Consider the following 17,660-nt stretch of genomic DNA (forward strand, 5'->3'; position numbering starts at 1 on the left):
CCTTTTTCCTTTGAAGTCAGATGTTATAACTGTGTATTTAATTTTTTGTGTGCTATTTTTTGTCTGAAGTTGTTTCCAGTGCCAACATCCGATTAAAGAGGACTCATGTCTATAATGCCATGATTTTGCCCCTGATAGCCAGTTCCCCACCCATGCAGTTAGCTTCTCCGATCTGTGGGTAAAAGTAACTTTAGGCTTGTTGTATTTTTGTGCTATCTGACCCCACAGACGATCACACCAGAGTCCGACTGCAGCTGTTGGATGGAGACCCCCACTCTGACTACATCAATGCCAACTATATTGATGTGAGTTAATACACACACATACACACACATTACATAATACCTTTTATTTAGGACATAATACGTTTTATTTAGGAGGTAAAAACCTGACAAAAAATTTATGAATCTTAAAATTAAGTAAATTAAGTATAGTAAATTAAAGTTTTCACATCAGATTTTTTGAATTGTTAAAGAGAAAGAAGGTTAGTTTGCCCTAAATGTTCAAACTTTTTAAACTGATGAATAATCCTGATGGTATGCATTGTGAATTCGGTACTGTGTCAAAGTTTTAGACCATCTCTAGTTTTTGTATATTTGGCTTTGAAGCAGCCAAATCAACAAGTAAACAACTTGACCTTAATAGATAAACTGTATCTGATTGCCATGTCTTTAGGTAATGGAAAAAATACAGCAAATGACTATAACAGGATCTAAGAGGTACATTATCTGACTGCCAATGATTGTATGATTGTATTTTTCAGAGATAATCAAAGCACTTCTGAAAACTGTCAGATGCTTGAATATAACCAAGCAAAAAAAAGTCTAAAAAAAAACTCTGAAAGACACCCAGAAAGCCTGGAGATTTGTTAATCATGACCATTGTAGAGTTTATAAAGAAGTCAGGCTGCTTGGGAAAAAATTTTAAAGAAATGATAGATGATGCAATGCTTTCAAATAGCACTGCATACAATTTCTCTTATTTAATCTTTAAATTAGAAAGAAGAAATACTTTAGACAAATTCACAATGAGGCATTCCCACAGCAAGCTGTTATAGGTTTTCAGAGAAGGCAGACAGTGGTCCAAAATATTCTCTGGTTGGAAAGTCAAAGTTGAAAAAGTTTGTTTTGCTTAAGAAGTCATCACAGATATACATTTAATTGTCAATTAGGCAAATGTTGTGGGTAGGCCTCTTTAACTCTTAATTACCATACCCTAATGACTCAAGGATGCATCAACAAAGACTTCAATTTAGCTTCAGGTATAGACTATCTGATGACAACTTGTCACAAAGAGACTAGAAGGCTCAAAAAACAAACACTGCCCAGTTCTCAAAGCCTCTTTACAGCATCAGATAATTTCCTCAAATGTTAATTTTGCCTAAAAGATGCAAAAAATACATAAACTTTCATAAAATGGTTATTTTACCAAGGTGGTCTCAACAAATTGACTCGACACATGTGACTCGAATAAAATTAGATTCTAGAAAACTATGTCTCTTTAATTTAATTTTATTCCCTACTCAGTGCTGTCATTGATTCCTTCGCTGTTTGCATGTCTTATTCCCCTCAGCTTATCAGATCTATTCATTGCATTACTCATCTTCTCCTCTCCATCCTGTAGGTATTATGCTTCATGTATTCGTGTAATCTCTTTATAACACCTCATGAATGTATTGAATGTGCTAATGAATTTGTTGGGGAAAATCTATCTTTCAATCAGCCTCCTTACACTGGTAGTTTATTTATTAAGATGTAAAGAAAGAGGGGGGGGGGGGGGGGGGGGGGGGGTGGAAAACACAATTGTAGCATCAAATGGTCTTAGTTAGGAAACACCAAGAGTATATTAATAGCAAAAATAAATTGCTAAATGTATTAATCTCAGCCCAGTTATCAGTCTTACTAGGAATTCTGCCTAACAACAATGGGATCCTTGGTGTTTAGAAAGACGTCACTCTCTGTCGGTCCCAGACAGAGAATAATTATGTTTTATTATCTGCTGATTATTTGAAGAACAACCTTGGTTTATTCATCTGGGAGAAGCGGATTGTTTGGAGGACAACAGGGAAAACAAAAATGGAAAAAAGGGTAAAACACAAGTAACTGATAAAGCAAATGAAATAGGCAGAAAACTTGAAAAGAGTTTCTTTGATTTATGAAGTCAAAGCCTATGGAATTCATGATTGTTTCTCCAAGAGGAAATAATTAAACAAGATATACATTTTTAGAGGTATTTAGTGAAAGATTTAAAAGAAGAAGAAAATAATGCTAAATATGGTCAGAGGAAAGTGTAATACACAAGGAAAAGAGAAAAATGGACAACCTAAAGAAAAAGACAAACCAACAAGAATGATAATCAAATAAATACACCCTCTGTGAGTCCTGTGGTTTTAATTATAAAAGAACAACCTGAAAATGTGAAGTGAACTAATACACACAGTATGGTCTACACTTTCATTATTTATTACAAAGATATAAAACCAAAATGGAAAACCTTTGTGGAAAGTACAAACCATGATTCAACAGCATATGGTACCACCTTTAGCAGCATGAACTCTCATTAGCCCCTTTTCTGTCTGTTTGTATCAGTGTCTCAGATTTTAGGAATTGTTACCCAACTTCATCAAGGTTTGCAGAGATTTGGTTTCACACTGTAATTTTAAGGTCCCATACATGCATTTTAGTCACTTTCAGATCTGGACTTTGATTGGGCAGTTGCAATGTTTTGATTATTTTCCATTGCAGCCGTTTCATTGTAGGTTTGCTGCTATGTTTACAATCATTGTTCTCTAGATGACCCAGTTTTGTGCAAAGTGTCCGCTGTTGGACAGATGGGCTCACGCTGACCTCTAGATTACTTTGCATATAGAAGAGATCATGGATAACTCTGCAAATTGCTCATGTTCTGTGGCTGCAAAACGAGCCCAAAATCATCAGCCCTCCACCACTGTGCTAAACAGCTGGTATGGGATCAGTTTTACTGTATTCTGATGCGTAAAATTTCTAAAACCTTAAGTAGGTAAAAAACTAAATGAAATTAGACATAAGAAAGATTTTGGGTTAAAAATAATAGAACACATGAAGTAAAATATAACCAAAAAGTTAAGAATGATGTGGAGAACCTTTTTAATGCTTTGTTCTCTCTGACTCACAGGGGTATCACAGACCTAGACATTACATCGCAACACAAGGTAATTAAACTGGTGCAATAAGTTTGTGAAAAGCTGAGGCGTGGTGCTGGGTTTGTGTGGATACCAACATGTTTCTGTGTGTGTGTGTGTGTGTGTGTGAGTGTATGAGTGTGTAGCCGTCTCCTGCATGGCGTCACTCCGGTCTGGAAGGCTGTTACAGCAGCCTCCTGAATCTGAACTGCTGTATAAAATCCCTCTGACAAATTTAAGACCCCATTACCTCAAACCCCCAACATTCTGAGATTGATGGCGTGTAAGTGCATGTATGAAGGTGTGCATCTGTGTTTGTGCTACACGTGTGTGTTTACAACAGTGTCTGAATTATCACTGCTGATATTTTCTTTCTAACATGAGTTTGCACCCGTCTACACACACACACACACGCATGCTCTCACCAGTGTCAGCACTGATTTGTGTATTTTGTCTGTCAGGGCCCATGCAGGAAACTGTGAGGGATTTCTGGAGGATGGTATGGCAGGAAAACTCGGCCTCTATCGTCATGGTTACAAATCTGGTGGAGGTGGGAAGGGTGAGTTCATCTTCAGAGCTGTTGAAAAGGACTGTGCTCTGAGAATACCTGGGAAATTTCATCTTCTCTGTGCAGCCTGGCCACTTTTGGTTCAGTTTGGTGACTATCACAGCAACTCCAGTCTTTGTCACCTGATGCTTTAAGTTTCTTTCTTGGAGATTTTAATCATGTGGACTGCAAAAAAGCTCTGAATGGTTTTAAAAAGTATGTTACTTGTCCTACTCATGGCTATAATACCTTGGACCTGTGTTATGGCTCTATTAAGGAAGCCTACAGCTCTGTTGCTGGCCTACTGATTAATTCCTTTGACCACAATGTTGTGCATTCGCTCCCCACGTGTATAAGGCCTTGCCGCACAGGGATAAAGTGAGCATTCAGTATGTACATGTGTGGGATGAGGAGAGCACTCTAGCACTACCTGGCTGCTTTGACAGTACAATATAGTCCATATTTGAGGAATGATCGAATAACATTGATTAGTTTGTAGCTGTAGTATGCAGCTATATAGCTTCTTGTACTGTCAGTGTGATCCCTCATAAAAAGTTCCTTTCTTACCCAAATAATAATCCGTGGATCAAAAAAGAACTAGGAAACCTACTTAGACAGAAGAAGAATGTCTTCTGGAGAGGTGACAAGGCTGAGTTTAAAAACGTTGTTAGAGCTGAAATTGCAAAAGCCAAAGGTGTCTACAAACACAAAATTTAATCGAAACGTAAGTTTGGAACGGCATGAAATCAATGACAGGCCTGAAGAACACAATAATAACATAATTTTGTCGCCTTGAAAGGTTTTACCTCTGATAGGCAGCATGCACATGAATTACCTAGTTTTTATTTGAGATATAACTCAGATGTTTTTAAGGAAGATATAAGCAATATGCAGTAATTTCTGATACTTTGGCCTTGATTTTGATTTGTCCTCTGTTACTAAGCTTTTAAAACGCACCAAAGTAAATACGAGTCCAGGGCCAGATCATTTCTGTGGCAGAGTGCTTAAGCACTGTGCCTCGCAACGTTGTGTATTTGTAATCAGTTTCTCCAGTTGCAGATTTTTCCTAAGATGTAAAAGCATGCCACTATTGTTCCCGTTGCAAAATACAAGAGTCCCAAAGTACTCTGTGACCTTGGACCAGTAGCCCTCACCTCCTAGGTGATGAAGGTCTTTGAGAGGCTAGTCAAAAAGGAAACCCCGGAGCAGGTCATTGGCCAATTAGATCCTCTTCAGTTCACCTATCAGGCAGGCAGGGGTGTGGAGGATGCAACGTTGTCCTTAATAAACCTCTTAGTTAAGCATCTGGAGGTCCCTAGGACACATGCAAAGCTCTTGTTTGTTGATTTTTCACCTTCATTTAATACAATCCAGCCCTATCTTCTTGCAGATAAACTTTTGTTACAGTTGAATTTCAATCCAAATCTTGTTGGATGGTTGTTGGACTTTGTGACAGATCGGTCACAATGTGTAAAAGTTAATGGTGTCGTTTGCATCCACAGGCTCACCACAGGCTGGGTCCTTTCTTTACTGCTGTTCATTCTCTACACAACTCCTTGTAGGAGTACTCATGGGAACAGGCATTTTCTGAAGTTTGCCAATGTCTCTGTTATAAGTCTTTTAAACGACAGTGAAACTGAAGATGGTGCTGTAGTTGATGACTTAATAACTTAGTGCAAGGACTTTTTGTTGTCAGTAATGTATATAACTGAAGAGATGTTTATCAACCTTCGGAAATCCCCATCTAGCAGCACCTCTTGCACGATCATTCAGGACCAAAAAGTTGGAACCGAGTTTAAATATTTGGGATTTGTTATTGATAACAAGTTGAGTTTTGGATCAAACACAGATGCAGTGTACAAAACAGCCCAGCAGTGACTTTTCATTTTGAGAAAATGTTGTACTTTTAAAGTTTGTAATTTATTACTTACTCTTTTTTTTTATCAGTGTTTTATTGCGTCTGTTCTTTCTCACTGTTGTGTGGCTTGGTTTGGTTTCCTTGTCTTGTTGAGCACAAGTAGGCTGATGCTCAATAATGTGGCAAGCAAAGTGACTGAAATGCAGGCAGCCCAGCTCCAGAAAATATATTCTGAGTGAGTAAGAACTGAGGCTAAATCTATCATTAACTGTCCCGAACACCCACTCTATAGGAAGTTTGACCTTCTTCGATCTGGCTGCCGTTTTAAGATGCCCAAGATGCGAACAAAGGGCGCCAGAGGTTCTTTTATTCCTGTTGCCATTGCTGAGCTTAATCTCCTTATTATCATTGGATCACTATGCACTTTAATGCATTATGGCCAATGCCTTTAGTTTACCATGTGTTAAGATGTGTCAACAGCGTCTGAGAGTGGTAATATGTGCACGTGATCGTTGTATTGCTCCTGAAATTTGTAATTGTGTTCTAAGGGAGTGACTGCTGATGTCATGTGTAACTGTGTCTTTTTTGTGTCAATCATGTCTGCTGCAAATCAAATTTCCCTTCGGGATATTAATTAAACTGACCTAAATTATCACTAGGTGCTGTGCTTAATGTTGTGTGTTTGTGTGAATTGTGTTTTTCAGGTGAAATGTGTTCGTTACTGGCCCGATGAGACGGAGGTATATGGAGACATCAAGGTGACCTTGATAGAAACTGAGCCCCTGGCTGAATATGTCATCCGGACATTCACCGTCCAAAAGGTCAGCAAGACTTCCTTTATCCGACAGATTTTGCAAACTAGATTGGGATTATGGAGACGGTCCTTCCTTTGACAGTAGGAGCTGCTGATGTTTACATAGCATGTCAATATACTCAGACTGTTGGATAAATTGGTTCCAAAATATGGTAATTAGAACCTTTTGGGCTCTTTTGATACAGTTACTGCACACAGATACCAACTCTAAACCTGGATTATCATAATTGCAAAAGTGTCACCAGGTATTGGAAACAGGCAGGTTATCAGTGGAGCTAGCTGTCAGGTTCAATCAACATAAAATACTTATAACATCACAAAAAGAAGAGAAAGACAAGATAATTAGTTTCTTACTCGCTGCGAGGAGAACGGACAGAGATGTGCTTTCAGTTACAAATCTCCTACCGCTCTGAAAAACATCTCTCCGAATCCTCTTTTTATTTAGGGTGGTCCCTAGTTACAATGAACGTTGCTGCTCTGAATGATGGGGGAAAACAAACAACAGCAACATGACATAGGTCATGCACACCATTATCCTGTACTAACGCGCTTGCATTGTCTCCATAATCTTAAGATATGTACGATCTTTGTTCAGCACAATCAGCTGTTGTCTTTGTGATGTCCTCAACTGTGACTGCATCATCTCGATTCCACCTTTCCTCCTTGCCTGCAAACAACTCATCACATGTTTGCTTATACATACAACATGAAAGGTTATAAAGGTCAAATAGTAAAGGTAATAAAGAGAAAATGTAAGATAAATCTATATACATTTATTCCAACACTAGCTTTTTTGACACTTGTACATCAAAGGAAAGGAGAGAAAAAGAAAACAGAAGAACCAACAGTATTTGCTATGGTACATTATGTAAAAGGACATGGTGCGAATTCTGGATTTTCAGTTTTTCTTTTAAAGATGTTTTTCATTTTACTTCCAATAATATAGTTTTCTCTGTTTTTTTCCTCTGTATTCAGTTAAAGGAAGACAATAAGTCGTTTCCTTGACCAAGTCTTGATTAAATATTTTTTTTATTTGAGATTATAGAGGTTTCTGTTTGAGGAAACGGTAAGTGGACTTTGTCAGCTACAGCCAATCTTCATATCATATTTAAAAAGGACTACATAACCTTTCACTGACAGTGGTCAAAAAATCACATTTGTAAACACATACATCTTAAAACACAAATTTTTGCCCTCTGTCGTGTGTTTTTTTTTTTGTTTTGGCTTTTTCTGCACTTTACGTGGTTTCTTTCCTCATCCCATATTTCCTTCCTCCTTTAACTCATACCAAAGGAGCTTATCAAGACAAGTCCTCAAGCCCCTCGCCGTCAGCGCATTTAGCAAGCCATTAATCCAAGGCACCTCCGTGTGTGTGTGAGTTTTCAAAGGAAAGCTGATTTAAAAATGCCTGTCATTCATTTCTGCATGCAATAATACATACGAATGCACACACTCAGATTCAGAATTTTCCATCTTTTCTCTGAAGAAGCTCTTGTTACTGCCTGCGTGTGAAAAACAAAGCAAAAGGAAGACAAAGGCACAGAGAGAGGCAGAAAACGAGTGAGCAGGTTACAGGGAACAATTAAATTGCTTCACTTGCAGTGAATAATGAGAACAGGATCTTAATGAAAACATTTATTAATGGCACATCCAAAGAGATTTACTGAGCAGAGAGTAAGGGAGCCCAACAGTTTCAAAGAAAGAGAAAATATGCAAATGTGTCTGTGAGAGAGAGAGAGAGAGAGGTAGTTTCACAAAAGGTAGTTTGTCTTTTAGAGTCAGGATCAGTCACAAAGAAAAGCTGTGGGTGAAAGAGCTGCATTTCTGTTCCACTGAATGCCAGATATTATTTTCAAAGAGTTCATTTTTATCTGTGAAAATGGAATTTTTACAAAACATGCAGAAAAGAAGATTGGAACTTTAGCCTCACTGTGTCCCTTTTTCACTGTGCAAAACAAATGTCACCTTGTAGTGAGTGGTATGTGTTGCTGAAGAGAATTTCATTCACGAAGCACTTGTTGTCATCTGGCATATTTAATCCAATAAAATTGGGTTTATCTAGTAAACAGAAGTATAGAAATCAAACATCTTTTTGTCAGACCAAAGATTTGGCTGTTTAGAATTAGAATTTTTATTGAACACCAATTAAAGATGAAGAATTAAAGCCAACACACTTCAGGTGGGAGACAGAGAGGGCAGATTACCAGTTTAAGAGAGGTGTTTGTGCTGTTAAACACTGTGCATGTGCAGATTATTATCATCTTCCTAATGTAGAATGCGGAGCTTTTTAACCACCTCGGTGACTTCAGCCTGGGTGATGAAAGAGTCCAACCCAGAGTCCCCAGCCTCTGTTTCCACCAGGGAATGCGTGATGACAGGATTGAGGAGATCCTCGAAGTACTCCTTCCACTGCCCATTAATCAGCAGCCTCCCACCCCCACTAAACAGTGTTGGCGAAGCACTGCTTCTCCCTCCTGAGGCGCTGGACGGTTTGCCAGAATCGCTTCGAGGCCAACCGGTAGTCCTTCTCCTTTGCCTCACCAAACTCCTCCCAGACCCAAGTTTTTGCCTCTGCCACAGCCGGGGCCGCGACACGCTTGGCCTCACGGTACCCGTCAGCCGCCCCAGGAGTCCCACAAGTCAGTCACAGCCGATAGGACTCCTTCTTCAGCTTGACAGCAGGGCTTCGGGGGTGGATGAGATCCGCCCTGAGTACCTCAAATCTCTGGATGATGTGGGGCTTTCATGGTTGACACGCCTCTTCATTGCGTGGCGGTCGGAGACAGTGCCTCTGGACTTGCAGACTGGGGTGGTGGTCCCCCTTCATAAGAAGGGTGACCGGAGGGTGTGTTCCAACTACAGGGGGATCACACTCCTCAGCCTCCCTGGTAAGGCCTACGCCAGGGTATTGGAGAGGAGAGTCCGGCCGATAGTCGAACCTCGGCTTCAGGAGGAGAAGTGAGGTTTTCGTCCTGGCCGTGGAACACTGGACCAGCTCTATACCCTCTACAGGGTACTCAAGGGTTCATGGGAGTTTGCCCATCCGGTCCACATGTGTTTTGTGGACCTGGAGAAAGCATTCGACTGTGTCCCTCATGATGCCCTGTGGGAGGTGCTCCAGAAGTATGGAATCAGGGGCCCTTTATTAGGGGCCATCCGGTCCCTGTACGAGCGGAGCAAGAGTTTGGTCCGCATATCCGGCACTAAGTCGGACCTGTTCCCGGTGCATGTTGGACTCCGGCAGGGCTGCCCTTTGTCACCGGTCCTGTTCATAACTTTTATGGACAGGATTTCTAGATGCAGCCAAAGGCCGTAGGGGATCTGGTTTGAGGACCAATGGATTTTGTCTCTTCTTTTTGCAGACGATGTGGTCCTGCTGGCCCCCTCTAGCCAAGACCTACAGCATGTGTTGGGGCAGTTCGCAGCCGAGTGTGAAGCGGCTGGGATGAGGATCAGCTCCTCCAAGTCAGAGGCCATGGTACTCGACTGGAAAAGGGTGGCTTGTCCTCTTCAGGTTGGAGGGGAGTTCCTGCCTCAAGTGGAGGAGTTCAAGTATCTCGGGGTCTTGTTCACGAGTGAGGGAAGAATGGAGCGGGAGATCGATAGATGGATCGGTGCGGCTGCCGCAGTAATGGGGGCGCTGTGCCGGTCCGTTGTGGTGAAGAGGGAGCTGAGCCGAAAAGCGAAGCTTTCAATTTACTGGTCGCTCTACGTTCCTACCCTCACCTATGGCCATGAACTTTGGGTCATGACCGAAAGAACGAGATCCCGGATACAAGCGGCTGAAATGAGCTTCCACCGTAGAGTTGCCAGGCACTCCCTTAGAGATAGGGTGAGGAGCTCGGCCATCCGGGAAGGGCTCGGAGTAGAGCCGCTGGTCCTCCACATTGAGAGGAGCCAGTTGAGGTGGCGAGGTGGCTGGGGCATCTATACCAGATGCCTCCTGGACGCCTTCCTCAAGAGGTGTTCCAGGCACGTCCCACCGGGAGGAGGCCCAGGGGACGGCCCAGGACACGGTGGAGGGACTATGTCTCTTGGCTGGCCTGGGAATGCCTTGGGCTCCCCCTGGAGGAGCTGGAGGAGGTGTCTGGGGAGAGGGATGTCTGAGTGTCTCTGCTGAATCTGCTGCCCCCGCGACCCAGTCCCGGATACGCGGAAGACAACGAGTACGAGTACTAATGTAGAATGCACTTAATTGAGGTTATTGCACAAAGAAACAGTTGTGGTATATTAAAATAATCTTGTTACAATGATAAGGCATGTTTCCAATATAGGAACTTTTTCCAGGAACGGGCGTATATTTCAGTAACACTCTTTAGAACACCCTGAAAATGTTTTACCAATCTCCAGCAGTCATTCCAGTTTAAATTAATCTACAAATCATTATTTCTTTCAACTTAAAATGTAAAGCAGGAATAATTTGGTTTCACTTGTAAACACAACAGTAAAAGCCAGTCAGCCATCACTCGAACCAGTACACCTGCGTCGAGGACTGAAACCTCCATAAATGGGTTGCGCGTTCTACCGCTACGCCACTCGCCTCGCCCCAGATGCTTTTTCCTTTATTACATTTTAAAATATTTAATTATTTAATTAAAATCCCTACAAAAATGTTCACACCCTCATCAGACCTGAATTTTTGGCCTTTTAAAAAGTTAAAAAAGTTAAAAATGTTTCACTGCAGTTATGCTCCAAAAAAATTATGGATATATTTTGGAACATCAATTCCTGTCATGTTTTTGAAGAATGCGTATGACTTTTAACATGCTCTTATTGTGAAAAGTGTTTTTTCTGAGATCAATTGGGTGAAGTTCAGTGTTCTGAGGTACATTCATTTTATGACGTCACCATCTCATTTCATTTCCTGTCCATATAAAGGCAACAGCGGACCTTCTGGGAATGAAACTCCAATGATCTATTGGCGCCCCACAGTGGTCAGATAATTTTAGCCATATCAATCAGAGTACGGGATTACTCAATAAGTTTGCCTTACTCACACTGCTGGTGTGTGCAAAGTGTGGTTAGAGTTTAAGGGATGTTATTGTGTCATTTCTGTGATATCTGGGTCGTAGTTGTGTTGCTTCCACAGTGGCAACGTGTATGTTAGGCTTCCATGGTGTGTGAGAACTGTGGCTCTCCATGGCAGGCTGGTTTATGTGGTCACGGAATGGCGTATGATATACTGTTAATTGCTTTGTAGGTGATGTGGGAGCCTTATTTCCTATGGAATAATGTCTTCAACCGTCATTAAAACAAAAGGCTCATATTCAATAGCCTGTCAGAACTGTGCCATGTTGTTGGGACACGGCAGATGTCCGGTATTACCGATTTCCCCTTTTATTTTCTAGACTAGAGATTCTATTTCTCTGTCCCATAATCTGAAGCTACCGAGGGGCAGTGTTGATCAGCACAAGTTGTTTCAAATCTTTTAGCTAGTAAAGCCTTTCCAGAAAGTTTGGAGTGGTTTTGCTGATGTTCACTTCAATGTTTTTTAGCTTTGGTACTTGGGCCTCACTTCCCGGAGTGTTCTTGACATTTCTCTGCTTGGACACACCTAATTCACATGATTAATATACCTTTTCAGCATGTCAGTAATTTCTGCAGAATCCTAATAATTAGTTATCTAGTTAGATCTAATTTGTTCAAGCCATGAGACATTTAAAATATGTATGTGTGTATGTATATGAATGTCGGATTCATTCTATTTAGTCCTTTATGTGAAACTGTTAAAATAATTGTATGGATCTTGGTAGAAATTATTCTCATATTTCACAGTGATGGGCATTTCTAGCTGTTAATGTTTTTGTTTTACTTTTTTAAACCAAGTATCATGAATCCGAGGCAATATTTTTATGCTGCATATTGATTTAGAGAAGTAATTTCAACATCATAGAGAAGAGCAAATCGATAGAAAGTCGACTGATCAAATTACATTGTGGTTTTTTAGGTTTTACTATGTCTTTTGTCCTTTCTGTCCCTCTACTTCATTTCAGTCTTTACTTTCCTCCATTTCCTTGTAATTTGTCCCATTTCCCTCTCTTTACCACCCACCTCTTCTCCTCTTCCTTACCCAAAATCTTCTTGACCTTCCCCCTTTCTCTTGTTATTGTGTCATGCCTTGAAGCCGTCATGAGGCACAGGGTCAAAAGAAAAATCCTCTACAACTCTGCTTAACCTGACCTAGAATGAGGGAGGCAATAACAACAGTTCCATTTCAGTTTCTATTCTTAGAGAGTAAACTGAACTTTGGAGATCGTTGCTCTCGCCGTTTAAGCTCCTCTCAGTTTAGAAGCATAAAGGGAAATCGATTGTTTTGAATTATTAAAGAAGGAGAACATAGCATTGTGGGAAAAAAAAAGTCTCCTGGAAAAGGAAATAGAATCCCAATGTGTGATGCAGGTCTGTGTTCAAAATAGTAACAATAGGTTGCTATGAACAGTTAGTCATACTAATAAAAAGAAAGTACACCGTCTTTCACTTCCTGAGTTTCATAAAACTATGTTACTATGTTTTAAAATTTGTAAAGTCTAATCAAGTGTACAAAAACACACATCAGATCACACACTCATTATTTATCACACAAAGATGGTGTCAAGATGGAAAAGCTTTGATTCAATATCTGAGTACACCCATTGATTTAACAGCTTCTCACATCTGTGTGTTCGCACAGGTATTGCAGAATCAGTTACTGCAGGGCATTTGTTTGTAAGAAAGTTTGTAACTCATGCTGCTACCCACTTCATACCTACAGACCAATTCAGCTCTGTAACCACCTCTGCTGGTGGCCTCAGGTATCTTTTGTGGCTGCAGACATTGCCCATTTGACCCTGCCTTCCCTGATCCAAACAGCAAACCTCGCACCTGTGTCCATTTAATCTAACAGTAGATCTGACTTTTAACCAGTGCATTCTCCAAAAACATCAAAAGTGCAGTCTGACTGTCCAGTTCAAAATTAGTAGACCAAAGCAGATGAAGATATTTATATGGCTCATATGTGGGCAAAACGCAAATCTTTGTAAATAATTAAACCACCATCAAAGTTAGGCATCAAATGGCAGCAACAGGCCAGAGTAAAAATACACCACGGCCAAAAACCAACTTAATTGCAATCTATTTGCATATGGACATTTTAAGACTTTGAACAACTTGTAATATATCAAGTGTAGTTATTAGTTAGTGCAGTGTACCTCACTGCTTTGTTAAACTATGTGGTCTTAAATTTTGATATTTGTCTAACTTAAAAAAAAGGAGGAGTTGGAAACTTTAATGTGGCCAGTGTGGCTGGATGGATATGACGTGATGTATTTGGAACCACTTAAGGCTGTGAAGTAAATAAAATGTTAAAATAAATACTGAAGTTAACAAAGAATCTGTTCAGAAATGCAAGAATGGGAAAGGTTTTTGTGCCTTCTAGTTCCAGTAATTGGTCTTGCTACAGATGGAGAACATGTGCATTATCTGTGATTAGTCAGCGGTTGAAAGATTTTCAGATTTGTGAGAATGTTTTTCCTCCACATGATGGTTAAGTCATTTTATATGTATAGAACAACAAAAGAATTGCCCACCATGATTTCCACTAGGAATCATCATCAATTATGGTCATTAGATATTACCATCCTTTTGCCTCTAGAAATAGTTTAACCTGCAGTCACAGTGAATGCTTTTTTATTTAATATTTATGCAATGCTGTGCACAAAACTATGCCTCTACTGTTGGTAATGTGCTTTTCCATTTGTGTCTTATTGTTTTTTCCCCCTTGACTATATTGTATTTAGATGTGTCCTTTTACATCGATGTATGTTGTACCTGAAGGACTTAGAAGAGTGTTAGTCTCCTTGGTAGCAAACTGGGTAGCTGAACTGGACCATGGCATTTCTTCCTGTAAGTTTCTCCCCAAAGAGCCATCACGAGATTTGTGAAATCAATTAATCTTTTTTATGGAGCTTGAGTGGCCTTCAGTTTCCTCAAATCTCCCCTGTAAATTAGGCAAATGAGCCACAATCAGTCTTCCTGCCTCTCAGTCCCAGAAGTGGCCCAAAGTGCCATCTTGACTTCCACAAGATTGATTTATTTTCCATGTGAAACCAAAGACACATCAAGGCCCTTGTATTCCTAAAAATCTCTGCTGTAAATTAGGGTCCTGAACTGTGATGTGTCTTCTTGTCAGTTTGCCCCAAAAGAGGAACGAACAGCTTCTTGACATTCCTGCATTTATCATAATCAAGAGATGAAATGGTGGATACTTTTCCTAAGCAGACAGAATCTTTTCCTGAAGTTGTAACTGCAAAACATGCATCTAAGCAAGGCCTGTCCCTTTGCTTTTCAGAAGGGACATCATGAGATCCGTGAACTTCGTCAGTTCCATTTCACCAGCTGGCCGGATCATGGCGTTCCCTGCTACGCCACAGGACTGCTGGGCTTCATACGGCAGGTCAAGTTCCTCAATCCACCGGACGCCGGACCCATAGCAGTACACTGCAGGTAACAATACACACATAAAAATAGTTTTGTTCAGAAGATAAATCTTTTTTCATATTTCTACCAGATATTTGATACTTTATAAAACATCACAAAGCACTACATTCAAAAATAACTGATTTGTTTTTTGCTGCAACTAGCTTACCACACAATTTTGTATTATATCCCCATACTATATATTCACATTAAAACGTTTCAGTTCTTTCTTTAACTATTTTTTGCAAGATGAGAACATTAAAAGGGTACATTTTTGGGCTCCACCAGAAAACCAATCAAAGCACAATTTAAACAGGGAACTGGCAAACTGCGACAAACAATAAACATAATATGCTATACTTTCTACTTTCAATACATGTTTTCTACATGTCATCTTTGTTTTACAAATGTATGCTTGAACACATTAACATAGCCTTTTTTATGAACTAGATATTAAGCCCTTTCAAAAAAAAAACAAATCTGCAAAACAAATTTTTTTCATATTTGTAAACTTTGTAAAAGGATCCTAAACACAACTATTATCAATCCTTGTCCTTATAATTAAAATTATGTTCCATATCTTGCTGTTTTTTCTAGACGGTGGGCATAAAAGCGGAAGGTTTTCTGATGTTTGTCTTTTATCCATTGTCTTTGAAGCAAGAACAACAAACGTGTTTAATGTCAGTCAAACTAAAAGCACTTAAAAGCACAAATTAAAGTTTTATTGGATTAAAAAGATTTCCAGGAAATAAGGCCTGGTGCAATTGTAAGTTCCACTTTTTCTGGAGAAAGGGACAAATTAAAGAGTTATCAACTGGGATACAAACAAAGGAGATGTAACTATAGACGGGCTGTTATAGGAGCTGGTAAATTTGACTTCATATAAAAGATTCCTTCCTATCTGTAGCATTCAGATTCCAAAAATTTTTTTTTACTACAAACACATTTTTAGGCAACATTTCAGCCCAAGCATGTGCCAGGGCCTACACAAACATAATCTTGAATTATTAGTATTGGATAATTAAGCTTTTTTGTTTTCATTCTTCATGGGCTATTCAACAAAAAGGCCAAATTGTTAGCATGCTCAAGCTTTAAAAACTCAATCATCTGATTGCTTGAACTGGTTTTCTCAATTGTGCACATCCCCAAAAGGGGTTAAAAAATAAATATCAAAATCTAGCAATTATTAGTAAATAATAGAGGCAAATGACTGTCATACAGGAACTTATTTTTTAAAATTCCCATATTTTTATCCCATGGTTTTTTATTTTTCTCTCCGACCTATTTTCTTTTCTTGGAATTTTTTCAGTCTGACCCATTTTCTTTTGCATTTGGCTGTAACACAGTGTTTACATCTATAATATGACGTAAAAAGGCAAACATATGCTGCGAAGTAAAATTGCTTTTGTGTTGAAAGTTCAACATGTTGTGAAATTGGGGCACAGTGTGCAGATTCCTTTTCTTCAAGCATCTAAAATAAGTATGACATGTTTTCTGTCCAAGCAGCAAATCACCTTTAAATTAGTAAAATGATTTTACTGCAACATGTATTTATTTAAGTCAAGCTCATGGTAATTTATTAAATTAAATTAGAGTGCAAATGTGATCAAAAAAGTTATTTTTGATCACATTTGCACTTTATTACCAAATTTTAAAACTTTCATCACCCCGAGGCTGTTCAAACAATTTTAACAAGAACGTTTTGTCAAATCAGGACATTGAGAGACCAGGTGAACAATTTAACCCCTTATGCAAATCTTTGTCAAATGTTTTCTTGGTGTCTTATTTTTCGAAAATGTCTCAGTTCCCTGTTACTGTCTGTCTCACACAACTATGTTTGTCATTTTTAAAGATTGTTATTAGGGGTTTGATGGTTGGAACTCACTAAATGGCTAACTGTCATTGCATTGCACACTTTTGAAAAGAGTAAAAATGTGAAAACAAATTGAGTCATTCCATCCTTAAACCTCTGTTTTCCCAGATACTCGATTGTCGTACAGCTTTTAATTATGACTTGAATTACAATTAAATTACAGAAAGTTTTTTTTTTATGGAAAATGTTTAAAATACACACTTGTGAGCTCCTCGTCAACTTTATAGTAAAAAAGAAAAACGACGCGCAACTTAACAGGAGAATGAAAGAAAACAGCAGACAGACAAATGAGGAGAACCGACATGTAAACAGATGAGCGTGGTAGAAGTATGTGGACAGACAGGCAGGAAGTTATGGCAGTCACTTCCAATTTCCGGGGCCACTCTAACGCTGTTGGCCTGTGTCACAAAGCTTTCAGACACACACACGCAAACACACAACAGTATTCTGGTCTCTACATTAATCACAGACGCTGACAGGTAATCTGCTGAGGCTCTCTTTCCTTTTTTCTATCTCTCCTTCCCACTCTGCTTCTCTCTCTCACTGTTTCCTCTCTCTCCAGCCATCTCTGAAAGCTGTCATAAGGATTGCAAAATGAAAGATGGGTCTCTTGCCTCTTCTTTCCCGTCCTTCTGTGCTTCGTTCCTTCAGTTTCCTCTCCATTCCTACACCAGTGCCTCTTTTTTCCCTTTGATGATCTCGCCGATCACTCACATTAACCCCTTCACCTCATCCCACGGCTCTTCCTCTTTCTCTCATGTGCTTATTTAGTCAATCTTTCCATCTGTTTCTCTGCCTCTTCCCCCATGTTTTCTGTCCAGATGTCACTGTTCAGGTTCTGTTACTTTAACACAACACATAGGACATTAAAGTCTCTTGTATGTTTCAGTCTTTGTTAAGTTTGTGTTTTTGCAGGGCAATTCTTTTGTCAGAGCTCAAATGGCAGTAAAAAGC

At 39.6% G+C, this 17,660-nt stretch overlaps 1 protein-coding gene across 12 annotated transcripts in view; it reads left to right on the plus strand.

Moving 5' to 3' along the window:
• The window catches only part of ptprt (protein tyrosine phosphatase receptor type T), a 444,335-nt gene that overhangs the window by 397,804 nt on the left and 28,871 nt on the right, over nucleotides 1–17,660 (plus strand). For 9 of the 12 annotated variants that reach the window (XM_047347294.1, XM_047347298.1, XM_047347299.1 and 6 more), the window contains 5 exons: nucleotides 220–305; nucleotides 3,154–3,190; nucleotides 3,622–3,719; nucleotides 6,270–6,386; nucleotides 14,706–14,860. In XM_047347294.1, the coding sequence (XP_047203250.1) occupies nucleotides 220–305; nucleotides 3,154–3,190; nucleotides 3,622–3,719; nucleotides 6,270–6,386; nucleotides 14,706–14,860 (493 nt within the window). The remainder of the gene's footprint in view (nucleotides 1–219; nucleotides 306–3,153; nucleotides 3,191–3,621; nucleotides 3,720–6,269; nucleotides 6,387–14,705; nucleotides 14,861–17,660) is intronic. The other 3 variants (XM_047347295.1, XM_047347305.1, XM_047347306.1) reach the window with 1 other exon arrangement.

The sequence above is a fragment of the Girardinichthys multiradiatus genome, chromosome 20 (assembly GCF_021462225.1).
Source record: "Girardinichthys multiradiatus isolate DD_20200921_A chromosome 20, DD_fGirMul_XY1, whole genome shotgun sequence".
Lineage (NCBI taxonomy): Eukaryota > Metazoa > Chordata > Actinopteri > Cyprinodontiformes > Goodeidae > Girardinichthys > Girardinichthys multiradiatus.